Source organism: Mus caroli, unplaced genomic scaffold (genome assembly GCF_978045245.1).
Source record: "Mus caroli unplaced genomic scaffold, Mus_caroli_1 scaffold_17, whole genome shotgun sequence".
NCBI classification, from domain to species: Eukaryota; Metazoa; Chordata; class Mammalia; order Rodentia; family Muridae; genus Mus; species Mus caroli.
In genome coordinates, this window is record NW_028227272.1 from 93163188 (window position 1) to 93183576 (window position 20389).

At 48.9% G+C, this 20389-nt stretch overlaps 2 protein-coding genes across 2 annotated transcripts in view; one reads left to right on the plus strand and one right to left on the minus strand.

Moving 5' to 3' along the window:
* Positions 1-2991: 2991 nt before the first annotated feature.
* Positions 2992-17622, plus strand: Get1 (guided entry of tail-anchored proteins factor 1). Its single transcript, XM_021184703.3, has 5 exons — positions 2992-3190; positions 11195-11360; positions 12762-12829; positions 13882-13996; positions 15664-17622. Exons 1-5 carry the CDS (start codon positions 3089-3091, stop codon positions 15735-15737), a joined length of 525 nt encoding a protein of 174 aa, XP_021040362.1. The 5' UTR covers positions 2992-3088; the 3' UTR covers positions 15738-17622.
* Positions 17623-18030: 408 nt separating this feature from the next.
* The window catches only part of Lca5l (lebercilin LCA5 like), a 33269-nt gene continuing 30910 nt past the window's right edge, over positions 18031-20389 (minus strand). The window contains exon 12 of the mRNA XM_021184702.3: positions 18031-19631. Within this exon, the coding sequence (XP_021040361.1) occupies positions 18844-19631 (788 nt within the window). The 3' untranslated portion in view covers positions 18031-18843. The remainder of the gene's footprint in view (positions 19632-20389) is intronic.

The window sequence follows — 20389 nt, forward strand, 5'->3', positions numbered from 1 at the left end:
ATCATAGGCTTCCAAAAGTGAAAGAGGGAGTTGGGAAGTGGGAAGGATGTTTGACTCCAATTCCAAGCAGAGGGTTGTGATGTGGACCTTGAAAACAGAAGAGAGCCATGAGGTCAGTTTGCTGGCCTCAAATGTTGGTCTTTGCCTGAGGGATTCCAGAAGGAAGACAGTCTATTTTTAACCCAGTGAGATGCACTTTACATTTTGAAACTCTAGGACTATAAGATAACAAATTTACTAAATCCCAAGCCACTAAACGTGTGGTTATTGATGACAATGTTATGTGGAGCCCAGCAGAGATGACCACTCAGACAGTTTCTAGTCAACTGAAAGTCTTTATTTCAGCCAGCTGGGACTACACTCAGATATTTGAGACCGGAGGGTAGCACCAAGTGTCCAGAGCACAGGGTTTTAGAAAGCAGAAACCACATCCGGGCATCTCTTGCTGTGCAGGAGAGAAGGTTTATACAGGCAGAGAGTTTAAGAGAAGATAATCTGGGATATCTTGACCTTGGGTCCTTAGAGTAGGGCTGGGTAATTTTCCATGGCATTTTCCATCAAGGAGATTGAATTTTTTCTTTTTCTTTCTTTCTTTCTTTCTTTCTTTCTTTCTTTCTTTCTTTCTTTCTTTCTTTCTTTCTTTCTTCCTTCCTTCCTTCCTTCCTTCCTTCCTTCCTTCCTTCCTTCCTTTTTTTTTTTTTTTTTTTTTTTTTTTTTTTTGAGACAGGGTTTCTCTGTGTAGCTCTGGCTGTCCTGGAACTCACTTTGTAGATCAGGCTAGCCTCGAACTCAGAAATCCGTCTGCCTCTGCCCCCTGAGTGCTGGGATTAAAGGCATGCGCCACCACTAGCCTCAGCAAGACCACAAGATGGAGGAACCTCAGAACTGTCACACCCTGTCACAATAGCAGAATCAAAACACAAATAAGAGCTCGTTATGAACTTTATGTGCCAGAATTTGTACCAGATCTTGATTGATATTTTCACACTTTCTTTTTTTTTTAAGATTTATTTATTTATTATATTTAAGTACACTATAGCTGTCTTCAGACACCCCAGAAGAGGGCATCAGATCTCATTATGGATGGTTGTGAGCCACCATGTGGTTGTGGGATTTGAACTTGGGACCTTCAGAAGAATAGTTAGTGCTCTTAACCGCTGAGCCATCTCTCACCAGCCCTTCCCACTTTCTTTATACATGTTAGAACTCACTCTTCAACTGAGTACTGTTTTTTTTTTAATTTATTATTATTATTATTATTATTATTTTTCGAGACAGGGTTTCTCTGTATAGCCCTGGCTGTCCTGGAACTCACTTTGTAGACCAGGCTGGCCTCGAACTCAGAAATCTGCCTGCCTCTGCCTCCCGAGTGCTGGGATTAAAGGCGTGCGCCACCACGCCGGGCTCTGAGTACTGTTTTTGAGAGTGCTCAACAGGAGTTAGGAGCTGTCAAACTGAGATGCTCCTGAGAGCCAGGAAGAGCTTCTCCTAGCCACCTGTCTTGTTAGGGTTTTACTGCTGTGAACAGACACGATGACCAAGGCAACTCTTATAAGGACAACATTTAACTGGGGCTGGTTTACAGGTCCAGAGGTTCAGGACACTATCATCAAGGAGGGAGTATGGAAGCATCCAGGCAGGCATAATTCAGATGGAGCTGAGAGTTCTACATCTTCATCTGAAGGCTGCTAGCAGAATACTGGCTTCCAGGCAGCTAGGATGAGGGTCTTAAAGCCCACACCCACAGTGACACACCTACTCCAACAGGGGCCCATCTTCTAATAGTGGCACTCTCTGGGCTGGGCACATACAAACCATCACACCACTCCAGCTGCATGTATGTTATAGGCTATTCACCAGTAATTTTTTTAGTATCTCGCCTCACCAAGAACAGAGTGGTTCTCCTGTACAGTGGGGATCTTGGTTGATAATTTCCTCTTCATTCTAAAAAGCAGAGATTTGGGATTGAAGAGCAAGCAGGTGTGTGTGTGTCTGTGTGTATGTGTCAAGGTGGGTTTGTGGGGACAGAGACTTAAGACACACTGCCATAATCTCTCATGAGGCTGCTCTTCCTTAATCTATCTAAATCCTCAGCGTGTAGAGAGAGCACCTGGCAGTCTGCCTACAGTCCAGTTGGAAGGGAAGGCTATGGAGTGGCAGTCTCCTAGTCAGCATGCCCTTTCTTTGAGATAATTCATCCCACCGCTGCTGGTAGAACCACAGGCAGTGTTTCTAGAAGTAACCCGTTCTCAGACTAACATGGCAGAAAAGACAGCCAACTATCCTCCACTTTATTCCCCATATATAAGTGAACCGCGGTTCTTTTGTTATGAATACTCATTATTGACTAAATTTAGATAATTTTATTAAAAGCTCACTGTAAACTTTTTCTTTGCGCGTGCTGAGCATGGCTGGTACCTAAGACTTCCCACATGCTTGGCAAGTCTCTACCAGTCACTAAGTGATGTCTTTTGATGAATAAACTTATCTTTTAGGGTGACGATTTTCTACACTGTTCGTGTTTATTAATGCTTAGTTTTAAAATGTAGTCGAACCATTTTACATGCGACAACGGTTTAGGAAACATTTTCAGTTACCAGCTACGATAAAGTAACTTTCTATTCATGCAGAGGCTTATCCTAAAATAAATTTATTTAAGAATAAAAGTGCGTTAGTTAACTCAGTAAGAACGTAAATAGTTTTCGGTTACTACAAGCAATCACAGTTTGCCAAAACCTCTTTAGCTTCCCCGAGTGGGATATCACCCGGCTACGGAAGCCTGGAAGGCGAAAGGCGAAGATGGCTGCTAAGTAACATCCCATGCTGCCCCCTAGAGGAGGTGTAGCGTGCGTGCACCGCGGCCCGACGTGCAGCCGTAGCCGTGGCGCGTTGGCGCAGGCGCAGTTGACGACGCCGTCTCCCAGACGCTGCCGTAGCGGAACAGGACTGCAGTGCGCAGGCGCAGTTGACGACGCTGTCTCCCAAGCGCTGCCGTAGCGGAGCAGGGCTGCAGTGCGCAGGCGTAGGCGAGCGCGGAGGCGCGGTCACCATGGCGCTGCCGTAGCGGTGCAGGTGCCTGGGATCCAGCATGAGCGCGTCCGAGACGGATCGCTGGGCGTGGCTGCTGGTGTTGAGCTTCGTGTTCGGGTGCAACTTGCTGCGCATCCTCCTGCCGTCCCTGTCCTCGTTTGTAAGTAGATGCGGGCGGGGAGCGGCCGAGCGCGGGGCCTTGCGTGGTCCATGCTGCAAGCTCTCTTCCTCCAGGTGCCTCCAAGCTTCTCACAGATCGCGAGGTTGCAACCAGCTCTGGAGGGTGGGAGGTCCCAGGCCACGCTTCGCGACAGAGGAGCAGCCCCGGCCCAGCATCCTCACAGGTGCCTGGCTCCGGAGCGGCTGATCCCAGGCTACAGGGAGCCCCCTTCTGTTCTGTCCGTGGGAACAAGGAACACTACAGAGCAATCTAAACAGGCCATATCGTTCTTGCTCATTCAGGTTTCTGTTTATGTATGGGGGGTGTTTTTCCTGCGTGTACATCTGTGCACTTTGTGCTCTCATTGCCAACAGAGTCCAGAAGAGAGCGCTGGATCCTCTGGAATTGGAGTTACAGACATTAGTTATTTGCCACGTAGGTGCTGGGGACAGAACCCAGGCCCTCTATAGTAGTATCCAGTGCTCTTATCCACTGAGCCATCTCCAGCCCCAACATATTTCTACATGACTTTCCATATTTCACTCATGCCTATATAATGAAGTCTGCACACAGTTCTCCAAAGGACTGGATGCAGGAAGGTCCAGAAGGACTTTTCTGTGTACTGGAAGAGGGATTGGGGACTACTAACTGGGGGTGGATGTCCCCACACTCAATGACCTGTCTGCAAAGTTCTCTTCATCTGTCCTTCTATCTGTAGCCTTTAAACCATTTTTAAAAAAACTATTTGTTATGTGAGAGTTTCGCTTGCATGTATGTAAGTGCATCACACGCATGCAGTGCTTTTGAGTCCAGAAGGGGCATTGATTCCCTAACACTGGAGTCACAGACTCCATGTCAAGCCACTATGTGAGTGTGCTCTTGACCACTGAGCTATCTCTCCACCCTCTTAATCTGTAGCCATTAAAGATTTTATGTGTGTGTGTGTGTGTGTTCTGAGTGTATGTATATGCACCATGTGAATGAACGAGGTTGCCTGAGGAGTCCAGAAGAGGCAGTCACATTCTCTGGAACTGACTTATAGATGGTGTGAGCAGCCACATGCATGCTGGGAACTGAACCTGGATTCTCTGGAAGAGCCACGAGTGTGCTTAACCCCCAACACATCTCTCTAACCTGTATCTATAAACTGTATCTAACAGCCTCTATTACATGCTCTGTAATAAACCAGTGAGCAAGATTTTTGCTCTGAGTTTCGTGAGCTGGTCTAGCAAATTGGTGAAGCCTGAAGAGGGGTCAAGGGAGCTCTGACTTGTAGCTGGGCTGTTTGATTTGTGAGTGAGAACCCCCCCTCCCCATCTGTGGGATTTGACACTCTGCAGAATGGGGAACACCTAGCATGTGAACCCACACATTTGGGATCCCAGCAGTCATCTGTGTTGTGGACGGTTGGTAGGAGAGACTGGACCTGGTACCTTCATCATCTGTCTTTCTGGAGAGGCATATAGTCCTTCATCCCTGTAATCTTTTTGTTAGTTTCAGTGGTTAACGTTCCTCGTGTGTTTGGCTAGCAATCCCTTGTGGTTATGTGTGTCCTCATTCTGCTTTCTTGTGTGTTTTATTTTTCCACTGTGTGTGTGTGTGTGTGTGTGTGTGTGTGTGTGTGTGTGTGTGTAAGGTTGAGGTCAGTTGGTGTCAAGGATAGTCCTTACCCAGAGTACACTGAGACTGGGCTAGCTTGCTGTGGGGACCCTGGCTCCCTATCTATACTCACCTTTCAGGTGGTTCCTTGTGCTTGTATAGCAGGAGTTTTAGCCCCTGAGCCAGATCCTTACCTTGAGGGTTTCACATCCTCCTGTCCTGTGTCTTGTTCCCTTTCACCTCACAGTCGAGCTAAGGAAATGGAACTCAGATGTTTAGGGAGGCTGTGTTGGGCCATCCTCCTCACTGAGTCATGAGTTTCCAGTAGCTAGCAGGGCGGGAGGAGATATAGATCCTGTGATCGACTCAGGGTCCTCCAGTACTCGATGACCAGACTTGGGCGTGTTCTGTATTAGTCCCTCCTCACAAAGGATGGGCACTGTAGCATCACACACCCGCCCCGAGCGTTTGCTCTCTGTGCACAGCCATCATTGTTAGGAGGAAGTGCCTGGGCCATGACCTGGGCCTGTTCCAAGTCCTGTGCTGTTCCCTGAAGGTTGTATAGCCTCCGCCTTGAACCCACTGGGCTAAAATCCTTTGTCAGTGACAGACACCTGGGGTGGTTGCTGGGTTCAGAAAGACAATGCATGATGATTACCACAGGGGAGAGGAGCCTGTTGTTGGTGTTTAGAACAGGGAGGACAAAGAAGAGATCCAGTTTGCCTGGTTGCTGGGTTTCCAGTAAGGGAGCTTTTGGAAACACCTTGGTGTAAGGAGGCCGGCCAGAATACCTCCCCACAATGCTTAGAGCACCCCTCCCCCTTAAGCCTCTGATTTGAAGGACCAACTATGACAGATCTATGACGAGAAGGTTGGGCTGAGGCTGCAGAGTGTAGCCTTCTGCACCGTGTTCCTGAGCACTGGTGCAGTCAAGAGGAGTACACGCCCTCAGTGCAGCAGGAGGGCGGCTGGGGTGCGGGGCGGACGGGGGGGGGGGTGCGGGGGGGGCATCTGAGCCACCTGCTGGACCCCGGTGGACAGAGGGAGGCAGTGAGGTTGACAGTAGGGGACAAAGGTTGATGACTTTTGGCTATTTAACTCTCTTGTTATTCTGGGGCCAAAAGCTGACTGCCTTCTGGCAATTAACTCCTGCTCATAGCAGCGGGGGATTAAGAAATGAAATTCAGTTATCTGGGCTCTTAACTCTGACTAGGCTTCTAAATGGCCAGGCCAGAGGTTTGGAGTTCATTAACTTTTCATGCACCAGAGAGGAAGGAAAAGAAAGTCAGTCGCGCACACACACACACACACACACACACACACACACACGTACACTGGATAAAGCAGCAAAGGGCTACACCACTGTTCGATTATTGTTGTTAGTTCTTATATCTTCTCAGGATAATTGATTATATGGCTTTCTAAACAATTTTACATTCCACAAGTTCATAGTAAGTTTAAAGTAACAGCTCATGTCATAGATTGATACGGCTTGCGGAGTTACAGCAGAGTTGTTTACATGTCTTTCCTTTAAGGCCAGCGCCTGAGTAAACATTCATTATTACCTGTTACTGCCTCACAAGTTCATTATTAGTTTAAAAAAATAGTTTTTATGTTGTAAGTTAGCACGATTTTGTCAAGAGACAAATCATCCGCCTGTGTATTATCTTTGAAGCCTTGTATAGACAGACCAGTCCATCATTTATTTTCTGTCCTTGTACCTACAAATAAATTGCCAGTTCCCAGTTTTATGACCTTCAGTTACCAGATAGTGGCCTTGTTCCTAACCCAGAAGGAATGTTTTCCTTGATTGTACATTTGTTCCAAGCATGCTTTCTTTTCCTAGTGCAGTCAGCCCGTGACACATGCAAGTGTACAGAGCTCTGTTTGCAGCTTTTATTCTACAGGGGGCTTGAGCTTACTTGTATCAGTTTGGGAGTTCTATAAAATCATGATGAGGAATTATGGAATCATCAGTTCTCCTACACAGCATTGCTACATGAAAGTGCGTGTTCATGCTGACCTGCGGAAAATCTGCCCAGTGGGGTGGGCTGAAGCGCAGGAATCACTGAGCTTCTAACAGTGGCAGGAATGCATACCAGCGATTCTGGGATGAAGTCTCTGAGAATCCTGCCTCTCAGAGTGCACCCATTGCAGCCATGCAAAAATGGTGGACCATCTCCAGGAAACTCACCTGCTTTCCATAGCCTTCCCTAGATGGCTTCTGTCAGCTGGAGTGAGTCTGGTGTCTGTGGTTGTCCTGGATGGTTTTCCTGAGGGTCCTTCCCTTTAGGTTGGTCACGACATGCATAGTCGAGACCGTGTAATTTATAAAGTAAGGGATCCAATGTTGTCTTAGGAGAAGGGGACACTGGACACACTGTGTGCTCATACATGGGGGGTACGCTGCTCGGGTGCCCCTGAAATGATGAGTACAGGTAGGTGAGGCTCTTGTGAGATTTGCAGAATTCCCAGACTGGCATGGCCAGTGTGCTGGTGCCCATGCCAAGTTCCTGACAGACCCTGCTCTGCTGTCAGTCACACGTGCACACATGCTTCAGGGGCCTGGTTGGTGTATCCAGCTTCTCGAGGTGTGCTCAGCAGTTTTGAATTTACCCTTTGCCATGTGCTCCAAGCCTTAGGTACTCACTCGCTTTCCACAGACCAGACTCTGAGCAAAGCCCTTCTTTGGAATGTTATTTATTTATTTATTATTTTTGAGACAGGGTTTCCTAGCTATCTTGAAACTCACTCTCTAGACCAGGCTGGTCTGAAACTCAGAGATTGCCTGCCTCATATTTATGAGATTAAATGAAATTAAAGGCATGCACCACCATGCCTGGTTGGGACAGGATTTTGTATGGCTTCCAAGTGTTAGGATGACATGGCAACCTACAGGGTGTACTCCTGGGGCCTTGACGGAGAGGTGTGTTCTGGGTGTTGGGCAGAATGCTGGGCTGACAGGGCTCTGTAGGATGCACAGGTGGGGAGCAGGCATTTCAGGAGGGGTCGGTCCCGTCTAGGGAGTTGTGCTAGATGACCCTGGTGCTAGTCAGGGTCTGTGCAGGTTTCTGGGCTTTCTGTGTTTAGGTTTTAGTCTCTTCATGCGGTGACCTGGGTTGGTCATTTTTGAGCTTGCTTGAGGAATTCTAGAAGGGAGGAGCCCGGCAGTGCACACTATGCTGCCAGCTTTCAGATCTGTTGGTCCCTGGGTCTTCAGTGGCAACGTGGCTACCGGTTCAGTCCTGGACAAGTTTGTCTATTGGCAGAGGGCATCCTGGCCAAACAGGACTGAAGCACTGGAGGCAGGAGCACAGTATACTTGCCTGCTGGCAGCTAATGTCTGTCTGCAGGGTGGGAAGAAGGAAGCTGAGCTCCTGTCCTTTGCTCTGCCTGAGTCATCTGGGTAACAATTTCACAAACGTAGTGCCTCCGATTGTGAGTAATTCTGTTCCCAGGGCCTTTGTGAGTTTGAATCATCTGTTTTTTTCTTCTGAGATGTACCTACTATGGCCATCATGTTGGGTTGCAGGTGGCTGGCTTTGAATCTCTCCAGCTTCCCAAATGATGGGGTGACCAGAGCATCTCCAGGCTACTTCCCCCTGGTCCTGTGGGGCTGGGGGTGTGGCAGGAATCCATGGAGCCATAGGGTGCCGGCCTGGAACAAGAGTGGGGTCCGGGTGTGTCCAGACCCCTGAGATGAGTAGGAGTAAGATTGTTCCCACCCTCTGCCCCTCAGAGGAGGTCGTGGAGCCCAGCAACCACAGTGGGCTTCATCTCCTTATAAGATTACATCCAGCAATATCTGAAATTCCTCTCTGTGCTTGAGGCATCTGCAGCACCCCAGCCCTAGCCAATGATGTGCATTCTCCCTGAAGACCCTTGTGCACTCCTTAAAGGTTTAATAATAGCCTATGTTTCCCAATTAAACAAGCTGTCTCATTGAAGCCTGTCTCCCGAGAGTCTGTTCTCTCCTCCTGAGGTCTCCTTCCCTGACTGTTCCTCTCATACCCACCCCCACACTCTACTTCAGGATCTGCTGGTTGTGACCACAGGTCATGTTGCTATGGGGTGGGGAAGCAGAGCCCTAATGACATGTTTCCTGTTTAAGCATCCTTTATAGGGGCCCTGATTTTTTAAATGCAAAGCTTTTGTATTTATGTATGTATTTAATGTGCACTGGTGTTTTGCCTGCATGTATGTCTGTGTGTGTCAGATTCCCTGGAACTGGAGTTACAGACAGTGTGAGCTGCCATGTGGGTGCTGGGAATTGAACCCAGGTCCTCTGGAAGAGCAGCCATCTTAACCGCTGAGCCATCTCTCCAGCCTCCCCACCCCCCCGATTTTTTTTTTTTTGCAACCCCACAAAAGAAAAACAAAATCTTGTGGAGATTGTAGCGTGTTGCACAATATACCCTTTGTCCACACATCTTTGCCAGCGAACACTGTAAATGTTCGTTGCAATGAGTCAGTACTCTGCTTTGAGGCCTCTGGCTTCTGCTCTCCGGCATTGGGTCCTCACCTGGACTCCTCTGGTGTCCTGTTCTTGCCCAGTGTCATGGAGATGCTGCAGCTTTGGATCTGCAGGACCAGCCACTTCACGTGCTCTCAGAGTTCATAGATTGTGTAGATGTTGGGATGGGTGGGCAAGCTCGAAGTCCTGGATCTGGGCCTTGGGGGTAGCTGACTTGGTCAGCCTGCCAGCTCTCCTGCACCCATACCACCAGGGCAGGGTCTCCAATACTGACCTGGCTAGCCTTCCTGAGTGATACAGGTGGCAAGGGGCAGGGCCAACTCCAGGCAGCAAGGGATGTGGAGGGGGAGGGGGGTTGGTTCTCTGATTTTGAATGATAGCTCTGTGACTTTTTAAAAAATTATTTTGGCCTTTAAAAATATTTATTTTTTTATATGGATGGTGTTTGGCCTGCATGTGTGATGTATGTCTGTGTATCACCTGCATGCATGTATGTATGTCTGTGTATCACCTGCCTGCATGTATGATGTATGTCTGTGTATCACCTGCCTGCATGTGTGATGTATGTCTGTGTATCACCTGCCTGCATGTGTGATATATGTCTGTGCATCAGCTGCCTGCATGTGTGATATATGTCTGTGTATCACCTGCCTGCATGTGTGATATATGTCTGTATATCACCTGCCTGCATGTGTGATATATGTCTGTGTATCACCTGCCTGCATGTGTGATATATGTCTGTATATCACTTGCCTGCATGTGTGATATATGTCTGTGTATCACCTGCCTGCATATGTGATATATGTCTGTGCATCAGCTGCCTGCATGTGTGATATATGTCTGTGTATCACCTGCCTGCATGTGTGATATATGTCTGTATATCACTTGCCTGCATGTGTGATATATGTCTGTGTATCACCTGCCTGCATGTGTGATATATGTCTGTATATCACCTGCCTGCATGTGTGATATATGTCTGTGCATCAGCTGCATGCCTGGTGTCCATGGATTCAGAAGAAGTTGTTGGATCCCCTAGAACTGGAGTTACAGATGGTCGTGAACCACACCGTGTGGGTGCTGGGATTGCACCCCAGTCTTCTGAAAACAAGCACTCTTAGCCACTATGAACGTTAGAGACTTTGGTCCACCTATTTTTTTTTCTCCAGGGTGGACCAGGTTGGAGTAACTCTCCCTTTGAGTGGAGAACAGTGGGCATTAGAGAGGAAGGTTTCCAAACCCTGTTCCTTGTCCACTGTGCAGCCTTCAGGGTGACTCACAGTGCTGGCCCCAGCCCAGGGGCTTTAACTGCGAGTTCCTTACGGGGACTTGGCTTGTGTGCCTGGACTGTTTGTCTATGACACTGCCAGGGTCAAAGGCGTGGCTCTGGCTGTTACTGAGGTTGCCTTTCTTTGTGGCAAGCAGAGGGGTCCTCTGAGCTCGGGGGTGGTGCCATTGCTGTGGGCCAGCTAAACTTTACATACTCCCTCTTTTCATCTTTAAAACCAGCAGAGCTATTTTAAAGATTGGGCAAACAGCAGTTTTCCCCTTGAACCCTTGAAGGTAAGTTGACAGCCCTCTGCTGTTCTGTTCTTTGTGAGCGAGCAAAGGTCTTGGCTGTAATACTGGTGACAAACATGTCACTGACGTCCAGTTTGAAGGCCTGCTTTGGTGTCCCCTCATGAGAAGAGGGCTCTTTCCAGCAGTGCTGTGTTTGGAGGTTTCTGGACAATGCTGTGTTACTGCTCATCCATTTGTTGGTGAGGCTTGTCTCTGGCGATTTCTGCCACTGGCCTGGTCTGTACCTTTCTGCACCAGGGTGTGACCACTTAGTCCTGGGACCCTGACAAGCCCTGATAGGTGGTGGGCGCCACCTGGTGGCCACTGTGGCATGTATCCGGAACACACACTGATGCCTGCCTCCTCCCTGCTAGATTTCCAGGGTGCTGCAGAAGGATGCAGAGCAGGAGTCACAGATGAGGGCAGAGATCCAGGGCATGAAGCAGGAGCTGTCCACCGTCAACATGATGGATGAGTTTGCCAGATACGCCAGGCTGGAAAGGAAGATCAACAAGATGACAGACAAGCTCAAAACGCACGGTACTCGTCTTGCAGCCATGATGGAGGGGTGGGTGGGAGCAGGGGGGTGTCTTTGTGTGTGGATTTGAGATACATGCGTTACTTCTCGTTTGCTGGCAAACCCTTTGCTTGCTTGCTTGCTTTTTTTTTTTTTGGTTTTTCGAGACAGGGTTTCTCTGTAGCCCTGGCTGTCCTGGAACTCACTCTGTACACCAGGCTGGCCTTGAACTCAGAAATCCTCCTGCCTCTGCCTCCCAAGTGCTGGGATTAAAGGCGTGTGCCACCACACCTGGCTAGCGGTTTGCTTTCTATATCCAGAAATCCTTGTAGACTTTTCTTCAGAGCCAATTTGTCCTCTGTAGATTTTTTTTTTTAATCTGAGCACTTTACAATCATTTATTCAACTCATCATCAATTTTCTTTTTTCTTTCTTTTTTTTTTAATATTTTTTATTAGGTATTTTCCTCAATTACATTTCCAATGCTATCCCCAAAGTCCCCCATACCCTCCCCCCAACTCCCCTACCCACCCACTCCCACTTTTTGGCCCTGGCGTTCCCCTGTACTGGGGCATATAAAGTTTGCATGTCCAGTGGGCCTCTCTTTCCAGTGATGGCTGATTAGGCCATCTTTTGATACATATGCAGCTAGAGTCAAGAGCTCCGGGGTACTGGTTAGTTCATAATAATGATCCACCTATGGGGTTGCAGATCCCTTTAGCTCCTTGGATGCTTTCTCTAGCTTCCTCTGTAGATTTTAACTCTTGAGACTTGCACTTTGCTGAGGGCAGTCCAGACAAAGAACACACAATGGGTCCTCAGGGTACTTGGCACTCTCAGGAGCAGCTCCTGTGTGAGTAGACGACGGTGTACACTTGGGTCCCAGTGTTCTGAGGCAGAGTCAGGCAGCTCACTAGCCAGGGCTTCATAGTGAGGCCCTGTCTATCTGTCTGCCTGTCTCTCCTTTCTCCTCCAGAGAGCAGTGTGTCCCGAGAGCCCCTGCTGGGCTGCGTAAGGTGGAGCAGGCTGTGTAGAACACGGGCTTGGGAGGGCTGGGCTCCTGTAGGAGGCTCAGAGATGGTGCAGGTTAGAAAATGCGGATGATGTTTAGCTCTGTCGATGAGCGAGCGCAAGTGCGTTGGGGAAGAGTCTCTTAGGCTGCAGTGACTTCAAGATGCAGGCTGAGTAAGTGTCTACTCAAACAATAGCATAGCCACCCAACTTGAAATTTCGTAAATTGGCAACAGAGTAAGAGGTTTATTACATACACTGTTGTCCTGTTTGATGTTTCTGAGTGTGTTGGTTATCAATCAGCGATTAGAGAGTGTGTTTAGTGAGGGAAATGACACTTCCGCGTGGTCAGGCGTGTTCTCAGTTTTGCAGGATTGACTCCTGTTTCACCTCTTTTTTTGTTTCCCTTTCAGTGAAGGCACGGACAGCTCAGTTGGCCAAGATCAAGTGGTTTATAAGTGTTGCTTTCTACATACTACAAGTGAGTGTCGCCTGGGCTCTGACTGCACGGCTGTGATTATTTTCCTTTGTTTGTGTATGTGCACATGTGTGTAGGCATCTTCCTGTGTGTGCAGGTGCACACTCGTGTACAGAGGCCAGAGGTGGATGTGGTGTCTTTCTTGATTGCTCTGCTCTCCATCCTCTATCCCAGGGCAGGTTCTTTCACGTCAATGTAAAACTTGCCTTGTTAGTCAGTTTGCTTAGGCCAGGCTGGCCTCTACCTCCCAGAGATCAGCCTGCGTCTACCTCCCCAGTGCTGGGATTACAAGCGTGCACCGACTTGACAATTGCCTTTCTTTTCCTTTTTAAGTTTATTCATTTCTGTGGATGGGTGTTTTGCTTGCATAAATGTTTGCACACCATGTATGTACCTGGTGTCCTTAGGGGTCATAAGAGGATATTAGATTCCCTGGGACTGGAGTCAGAGACAGATGTGAGTCACTGGGTGGGTGCTGGGAATTGAACCTGGATCTTCTGGAAGAACAGGCAGTGCTCAGCAGAGCCAGCCATCTTGTTCAGTTCCCGTTCTCCCCCATTTTTCTCATTATTGGAGCCTGGCATTCTTACCGTGGGTGGGGGTGGGGTGGGGGGTGTGTTCTTTGCCTTCTGGATGCTGCTTCGGGTACTGCACAGAGAGAGACTCGGGCATCCTGCCCTCTTCAGTCCAAGCATTTCAGCAGAGCGTTCAGGACCACGGAAGGCGCTTCTGGGAAAGGAGAAGAGGTGAAACATTTGTTGTCACCAGCTTGGAGCTGACTGGGGTGACAGAGGGATTGTGGAGTCCTGGCTGCTTTTATACTGGCTAGGGCAGACTCAGCTCTCTTAAATAAATAGTGGATGTGTGGCATCTATGTTAAAACAGGGAAATGCCAGTTCCCACAAGAAGCCCCCCGCCCCCATCACCAGTGTGAGATGTTTTTGTCTGGAGTTTTGTGTGTGTGTGTGTGTGTGTGTGTGTGTGTGCGCGCGCACATGCGCGCACTCTTGAGTGATGGAGCTGTGAGGCCCCCACTCACCGCAGGCTTCTTCCAGGCAGCGCTGATGATCTCGCTCATTTGGAAGTATTACTCCGTCCCTGTGGCTGTGGTGCCCAGCAAGTGGATCACCCCACTAGACCGCCTGGTAGCCTTTCCTACTCGAGTAGCAGGTAATTGTTTTCTGGAAATACGGTGATGGTGGGAGATTAGATGACCTGACTTCATCCTTGCTGTCCCCTCAGCAAGCTGCACCTCCTTTCCCGGCCTTCTGTGGTCTGGAGAAGCTACTTGCCAGGGGCAGAGTCCCCGGTACCCAGAGGCTAATTCTCCCGGTGGCTCCCTCTCTGAGTAGCTGGCTGCTCTTGGCTGTTGCCTTTGAGTTTTGAAAGGTCCTTTGGATGTTAAAGGTTATTCATGTCATTGAAGAATGAGTAGACACGTAGGAAGTATTTTTTCCGGTTGGGTTTTCTTGAGACAGGGTCTCACTGTGTGGCCCTGACTGGCTTGGGACTAGATTTGTAGACCAGCCTAGCCCCAAACTCACAGACATCTATCTGGCTTCTTCTGCCTTCCCAGTACTGGGAATAAAGGCATGCTCCTCCATGCCCTGGCAACATAGGAACTATTTTTTTTTTTTTTTTTAAAGAACCATGCCAGTTGGCAGACTTTCAGTCTAGCACTTAGGAGGCAAGCAGGAGGATCTCTGAGTTTTAGGCCTTCCCTCTTGGTCTACATAGGGAGTTTCAAGCCAGCTGTGCTACCTTAAAAAAAAAAAAAAGGACACTCCCCCTACAAAATCCATTCGGTTACAGACAAACCCTTAATGTTGTGTTCTGTTTCTTCCAGCCTTTCTTGCTGTCTGTTTTGAAGTGGTCGAGGTCACCTGATGTTTTATCCCTTTTCCCTCCATGCTGTAAGCCCACTCAGGAAAATACCACAGTGGGCGGCTTACACACACAGTTCATCACCGGGGATCAATAGGACCCATTTTGTGGTTCATAAGCGGCACCCTCTCAAGGGCTCTTGGGTAGGAGGAGAAAAGTCAGGCCGCACCGTGGAGGCTTCTTCCTAAGGCTCTGTGATCTCAGCCTCTCTCAGAGGCCCAGCCTACCACTGTCACCAGGGTAGGATAGCCTATGAATTAGGGTCCATACTTGCAGGTCACAGCACTCAGTAGCTGCTCATCATCTGAATTTTCCTGTGAGGACACTTTCTTGGGTCTTGATCTTAACTAGCAGAAATAAAACTGCTGGGTGTGGTGGCTCATGCCTGTAATCCCAGCCCTGGGGGAGGAGGAGGAGGAGAAAGAGGGTGGATTGCTCCAGCTTCAAGGCCATCGTGGACGACAGTGTAAAAGCCTGTAAAAAAACAACCTGCATATTCTGATGTATGGTGAATTTTGTTCATACTGTAGTGAAATGCGTCATTGAAAAAGAGCGGTTGCAAGGACCTACAGCTTAGGTGTGCTGCGTCCCTGCCCCGTTGGGCTCAGGCCTGAGCAGCAGCCTGCTGGCCGCCTTGGGCAGCTCTCTGCTGAGCTGTTGGCCTCACAGCCTGGGCAGGGAGGATTCGGATGGGGATACCTTCACGTGAGGACTCAGAAGACAGGAATTTGTTTGTAGTGCTTTTTTGAGACGTGAGAAAGAAATAGTGGCTCAGGGTGTTCTTACAGCCTGTTGTAAGGGCTTCTCTGTCAGGAGGTGCATAGTGCAGCCCTGTCTGGCCCTGCCTAAGGGGCTCCTTCTCTTGCCCCTTGGTAGTGGCATCTCCTCCCTGTAGGTGGATGGTAACTATGGCTCGGCTGCTGTGCCTCTGACCTGAGTTTCTCTCTTTTCAGGTGGAATTGGAATCACCTGTTGGATTTTAGTCTGTAACAAAGTTGTGGCTATCGTTCTCCATCCTTTCAGCTGAGGGGAAGGCCAGCTACAAGTCTCTACAAGAGGACTCTGATAGGGTAAAGAGCGGGTTGCACACAAATCCACAGATTCTTGTGTTTTATGTTTGGGAACATTTGCTTTTGTGTGTCACCTGGGATTCTTGTTGAAGTCAGGATTTTCTACACCCGCCATTGAGCCAGAAAGACCAGTTACGGCACTTGCATATCGTCTGATGTAGGTCTGGATCCACACCAACTGGGAACCACCACGGGGCATCTGCTGGTGCTTGTTTCTGGGCATGGTTTGGGTCTGTCGCCAGCTGCAGAGTCAGACTTGTAACAACTCCGTTAGTGCTGTTTTAATTTTAGAAAAACCTACACTTTCGTACCACTACTAAATCTCCTTTTTATCTCAGTTACAGAAAGTGACACACACTAGTGACGTAGCTGTACTTGTCTCCTGAAATGTCACACATAAGTGTGTGGAAAGTATCGCCGTATGTCTAAGCTTGTTCATTTTTTATAGTGCTTCCCACATGTGTTCATGAGACGACGTGTATTTTTATTTAAAGCATTTCAAATGAAGTCTGTCTTTAAAGCATTGGGTGTTTATGCTGTGCACAGAAGAATAGGGTTAAACAAGGTGCGGTCTGATCCAGTTCATCTGAGACTCCTTAGGCTCATGAAGTTACTAGGCAGAAATCTGCCAAGTCTGTTTTTTTTTTTTTTTGTTGTTGTTGTTGTTTTGAGACAAGGTCTCTCAGTGTAGCTGCAGCTCTCCTGAAATTATGTAGACCAGGCTTGTCTCAAACCCACAGAGATCCACCTGCCTCTATCTCCCAGATGATAGGATTAAAGGTATATGCCGCTACTGTTTTTGTATATGCCGTCAAGACTGTTTTTGAAGCACTTTCCCTAGTTACAGTATTTGCCAGTGCTAGTGTGACTGTCCCACCAGTCTTACAGCAGGAGCTGGGCTTACTGCCTGTGCTGCAAGCTGCGGTATTCGCCTCTGGGGAACCATAGCACAGAAAAGCTCCCTGACAGCACTGCAGGGCTCTGCACAGCTCTGCACAGCTCTGGCTGTCCTGGAATCACTATGTAGACCAGGCTGACCTGGAATTTATAGGAATCCTCTCGTCTCTGCCTCACAGCTGCTGGGATTAAAGGCGTAGCACTGGGTTTGAAGGATCATATTTATACTCCAGTGTTTCCTAATGATCTCCTAAGTAGCTCTTTGTTATTCTGACTGTACTGTGAACAGGCCCAGTGTGCGGCCCTTGGATTGGTTGCAGACCGAGTGCCACCAGAGCAGGCTTGAGAGTCCATTGCTTTAAACTCCGCAGATGCTGCAGGTAGATCCACGTGGCACCAAGGTTACTTGGCTGTATTTGTTGTGGACACAAACGGAACACAGCAATAGGCATAGCCAACATTGCCAGGAGGACCTGCCCACTAGCTCCAGCATGCTCACCACGAAGGAAGCATGTGGTCTACACAAGATTATTTTGGGACCTGAGGAGGTTGGCTGCAGAATCTGGGTTCCCTCTGGGGATTCAGCCCTCGGGGTGAGGGAGGGTGTGCGCTTTCCTCCTTTTTGCAGTGAGCCATAGTCTGCAATGGCGCTTTTTGCCCACATCGTTTAGGTAGCCTGGGTCAGCATCCCAAGGCCACTTGGAAGGGCAAAGTGCCCAGACCAGATGCCTCTCATGATTTCAGCTGACCTGAAGAAACAAGTGACTTAGTGTTCCCATGTGTGTAATGTGGATGTCAGCGCTTCCACATGCATAATGTATGTAAGACTGTTAGTGTTCCCATGTGTGTAGTGTATGTAACACCGCAAATAGGGGACAGCTCTGTTTTTAATCCCCAAATTGTATTTGTTTATTAATGGGTAATAAACATTGAGTTAAAAAGGGACTGGGTACTGTGGAAAGCGTGCTTCTGTCCCCTCCCGCCTTGGCAGTTTCCCAGGCTCAGGGTTACCTGCTTTATAGGTTTCTCCAAGATGGTCCGTGTTTATGAATGCTGGTCTGTGTTTATGAATGTTGGACTGTATGCATTTAAAGCCTTTAACATTTTTTTTATAAAAGTAAACATCTAAAAAATCTTCAGTTTTTTTAGTTTAAATTTTAATTTTTTTGAGATAGGGTCTCATTGTGCAGCCCTGGCTACCCTGGAACTTACCATAAAGACCAGGCTGGCCCAAACTGAGAGATCAGCCTGCCTCTGCCTCCTGAGTGCTGTTATGTGGGTAGAGGCTCTATACACAGCTTATATCCAGAATACCCCATCACCACCATCATCACCATCCCTCAGCAGGCATTATACCATTGGTCCACACACTGCCCTTGACCTCAGTTGTTAAAGTGTTAATATACACTAGCCCATAAACATTCGGAGACAGTGTGATGAATTCTAGCTAACGATTAAGTTGCTCTAATAGCTAAATGAAGGCCACTTACACAATGTAGACTGGGAATACAGACCCTTTATAGTCCCAACAGAATACTGTTAGAATTAGACCTGAGCAGCCAGATTGAACACACAGTTGTTTTAGAACAAGATTAAGAGAAACGGTCATTGTGTAACAAAAAGAAATAATAAATCTCAACAATAACAAAAAAATACAGACTTCTATACAGGCGCAGGGGCGCACAAAGGCAGGCAAGCCACTTAGATGCTTTCAGTTCAGCTGAGCAAGAGACCACCAGCAATGACTCACGAGGCCAAGCTTGAATCCTTGTACTGTCTTTGTGTCTGCTGGCCGTCCGTCTTGCTGATCAGTACCTCTTCCGTGCAGCTGTGACGGCCAGCAGCCTTGCTGACAGAATTTATGTGCCTTAAGGCTGGCCAAGAATCACTGAGTCCCAGATCTCCGGGCTATGTAATAAACCCAATCTTCCTAAAAAGAGTGGACATGCATGCTCCGCCCTCATAATAAAGATGTAGATTTGTATTTAAAATGTTACCATATGACATCCAAGGTACAGTGGATTTTTTTATTAGATAGCAATCACGCAAATTACCCACAGTCCACCCAAGTACTAAAACAGACACTATGTAAGCCCTCACATGGTAAATAAGATTAAAGGCACATAACTAGTATATAAACAAGAATGTTTCAGGTGACTGCTGCATTTAAACAACAGTCTTCCTGTTGGCTTCGGTGGGCGAGGCCTGGATGGACTCCGCCACGGTGGCTCTAGAGTCCCCGAAGGCGTTGCCGGCAGAGGCCTGGGGCCCAGTCTGCGGGGACTTGCTGACTGCCTCGCTGTCGCTGGAGCCCGCCCTGCCCGCGAAGCCCGCGCCGAACAGCTCCTCCATGAGGCTGCTCTTCCTGTCGCGGAATGCCGTCGCCCTGGCCCTGGCCCTGGCCCTGGCCCCGGCCCCCTTGCCGAATGAAGGCTCGTAGCCGGCAGGCTCCAGCCGCAGCTCCTGCTCGCTGCGGTGCTTGCCCATGCTGTGGCGGCAGCGGCAGTGCGGGCTGCCCGAAACCTGCCTGCAGGAGGTGGGCAGCCCATGGTGCAGGTTTTCGGTGGCCTCGGTGAAGGAGTAGTGCTTCCGTGGGGTCTTCCTCCTGCCGCGCCCGGGCTCGACATCGTGCGGGGCCTCGCCCGCCCCGTGCACCTCGTCCGCCTCATCTGCCCCGGGCAGCTCGTGTGCCTCGACCACCTCGTGCTCTCCGACCACTTCGTGCTCCCCGACCACCTCGCGAACATTGCTGGCATCGCCCGCATCGCCTGCATCGCCGGCCGCCCTGGTCAGGGCCTTATCCTCGGTGTCCTCGGGGGCCTCGCTTTCCTTTGCAGTTGGCTCTGCCTCTGCTTGGATGGCTCTCTTTTCTTGGTCTTCCTTTCTCTCTTTTGGCCTCCTAGGAGTTTCCAGAGAAGTTTGTGGTTTCCGGTGTTCGACCTCCTTTGATAAATCTGCTTTAGAAAGATGGAGCATTGAGTGCCCTCAAACAAGATTTTTAGGAGGCTCCTCCATCCCCACCCCCGGCGCGGTCCAAGCTGAGGGCCTGAGTTCCTGCCCCTGGCACCCTTTAGAAAGCAAACTCCCGAAGGGGTGCATGGCTGTGAGGGACTCTGGTCCCAGCACAGGCAGATTCTAAGCATTATTGCTGGGCTACCCTCAGTGAGAGCCTTGCCTCCGGGCAATGAGGTCCAGGGTAGTGGAGAAAGATATAGAGTGTCCTGTCCTGGTCTCCGCCAATGTGCTCACTGCACTTATACACACCATACCAAAAAATGAATGGGTTCGGGGCTGAGAGTGTGATTCCAGGTTTGACACCACGGCTCCATAAGACCGACCAACCAGCCCCGACCCAAAAACCTCGTTGGACGTCCATTTCAGACGTTCACACACCTCCCTAGACGTCCAGACAAGCCACTGAAACAACGCGTGGCAAATAGGCAGCACTAAGACACAGAAGGGGGCATTGCTGACCTTTCCTGCAAGATGCTAAGGAAATCTTCTCTCTGGGCTATTAAAACATGTTAAGACAATCATTTCAATAGTCAGAAGCTGAGGATGGGTGTATATAAATCCGCAATTTTATTTTATTTTTTGCTTTCCAGGAGTTTGGCAGTTTCTAGTAGAATTTAAGCGAATATGTTCTTAGGCCCAGGACTTTAATCTCTAGGAACAAACCTACACAACCAGAGTTGCAGGGTGGTGCATGCAG

Coding starts and splice junctions, on each gene's coding strand:
- Get1 (XM_021184703.3), top strand. CDS start 3,089: ATGAGCGCGTCCGAGACGGATCGCTGGGCGTGGCTGCTGGTGTTGAGC. Junction 3,191..11,194: donor TGCCGTCCCTGTCCTCGTTT/GTAAGTAGATGC, acceptor CCTCCCTGCTAG/ATTTCCAGGGTGCTGCAGAA. Junction 13,997..15,663: donor CTTTCCTACTCGAGTAGCAG/GTAATTGTTTTC, acceptor CTCTCTTTTCAG/GTGGAATTGGAATCACCTGT.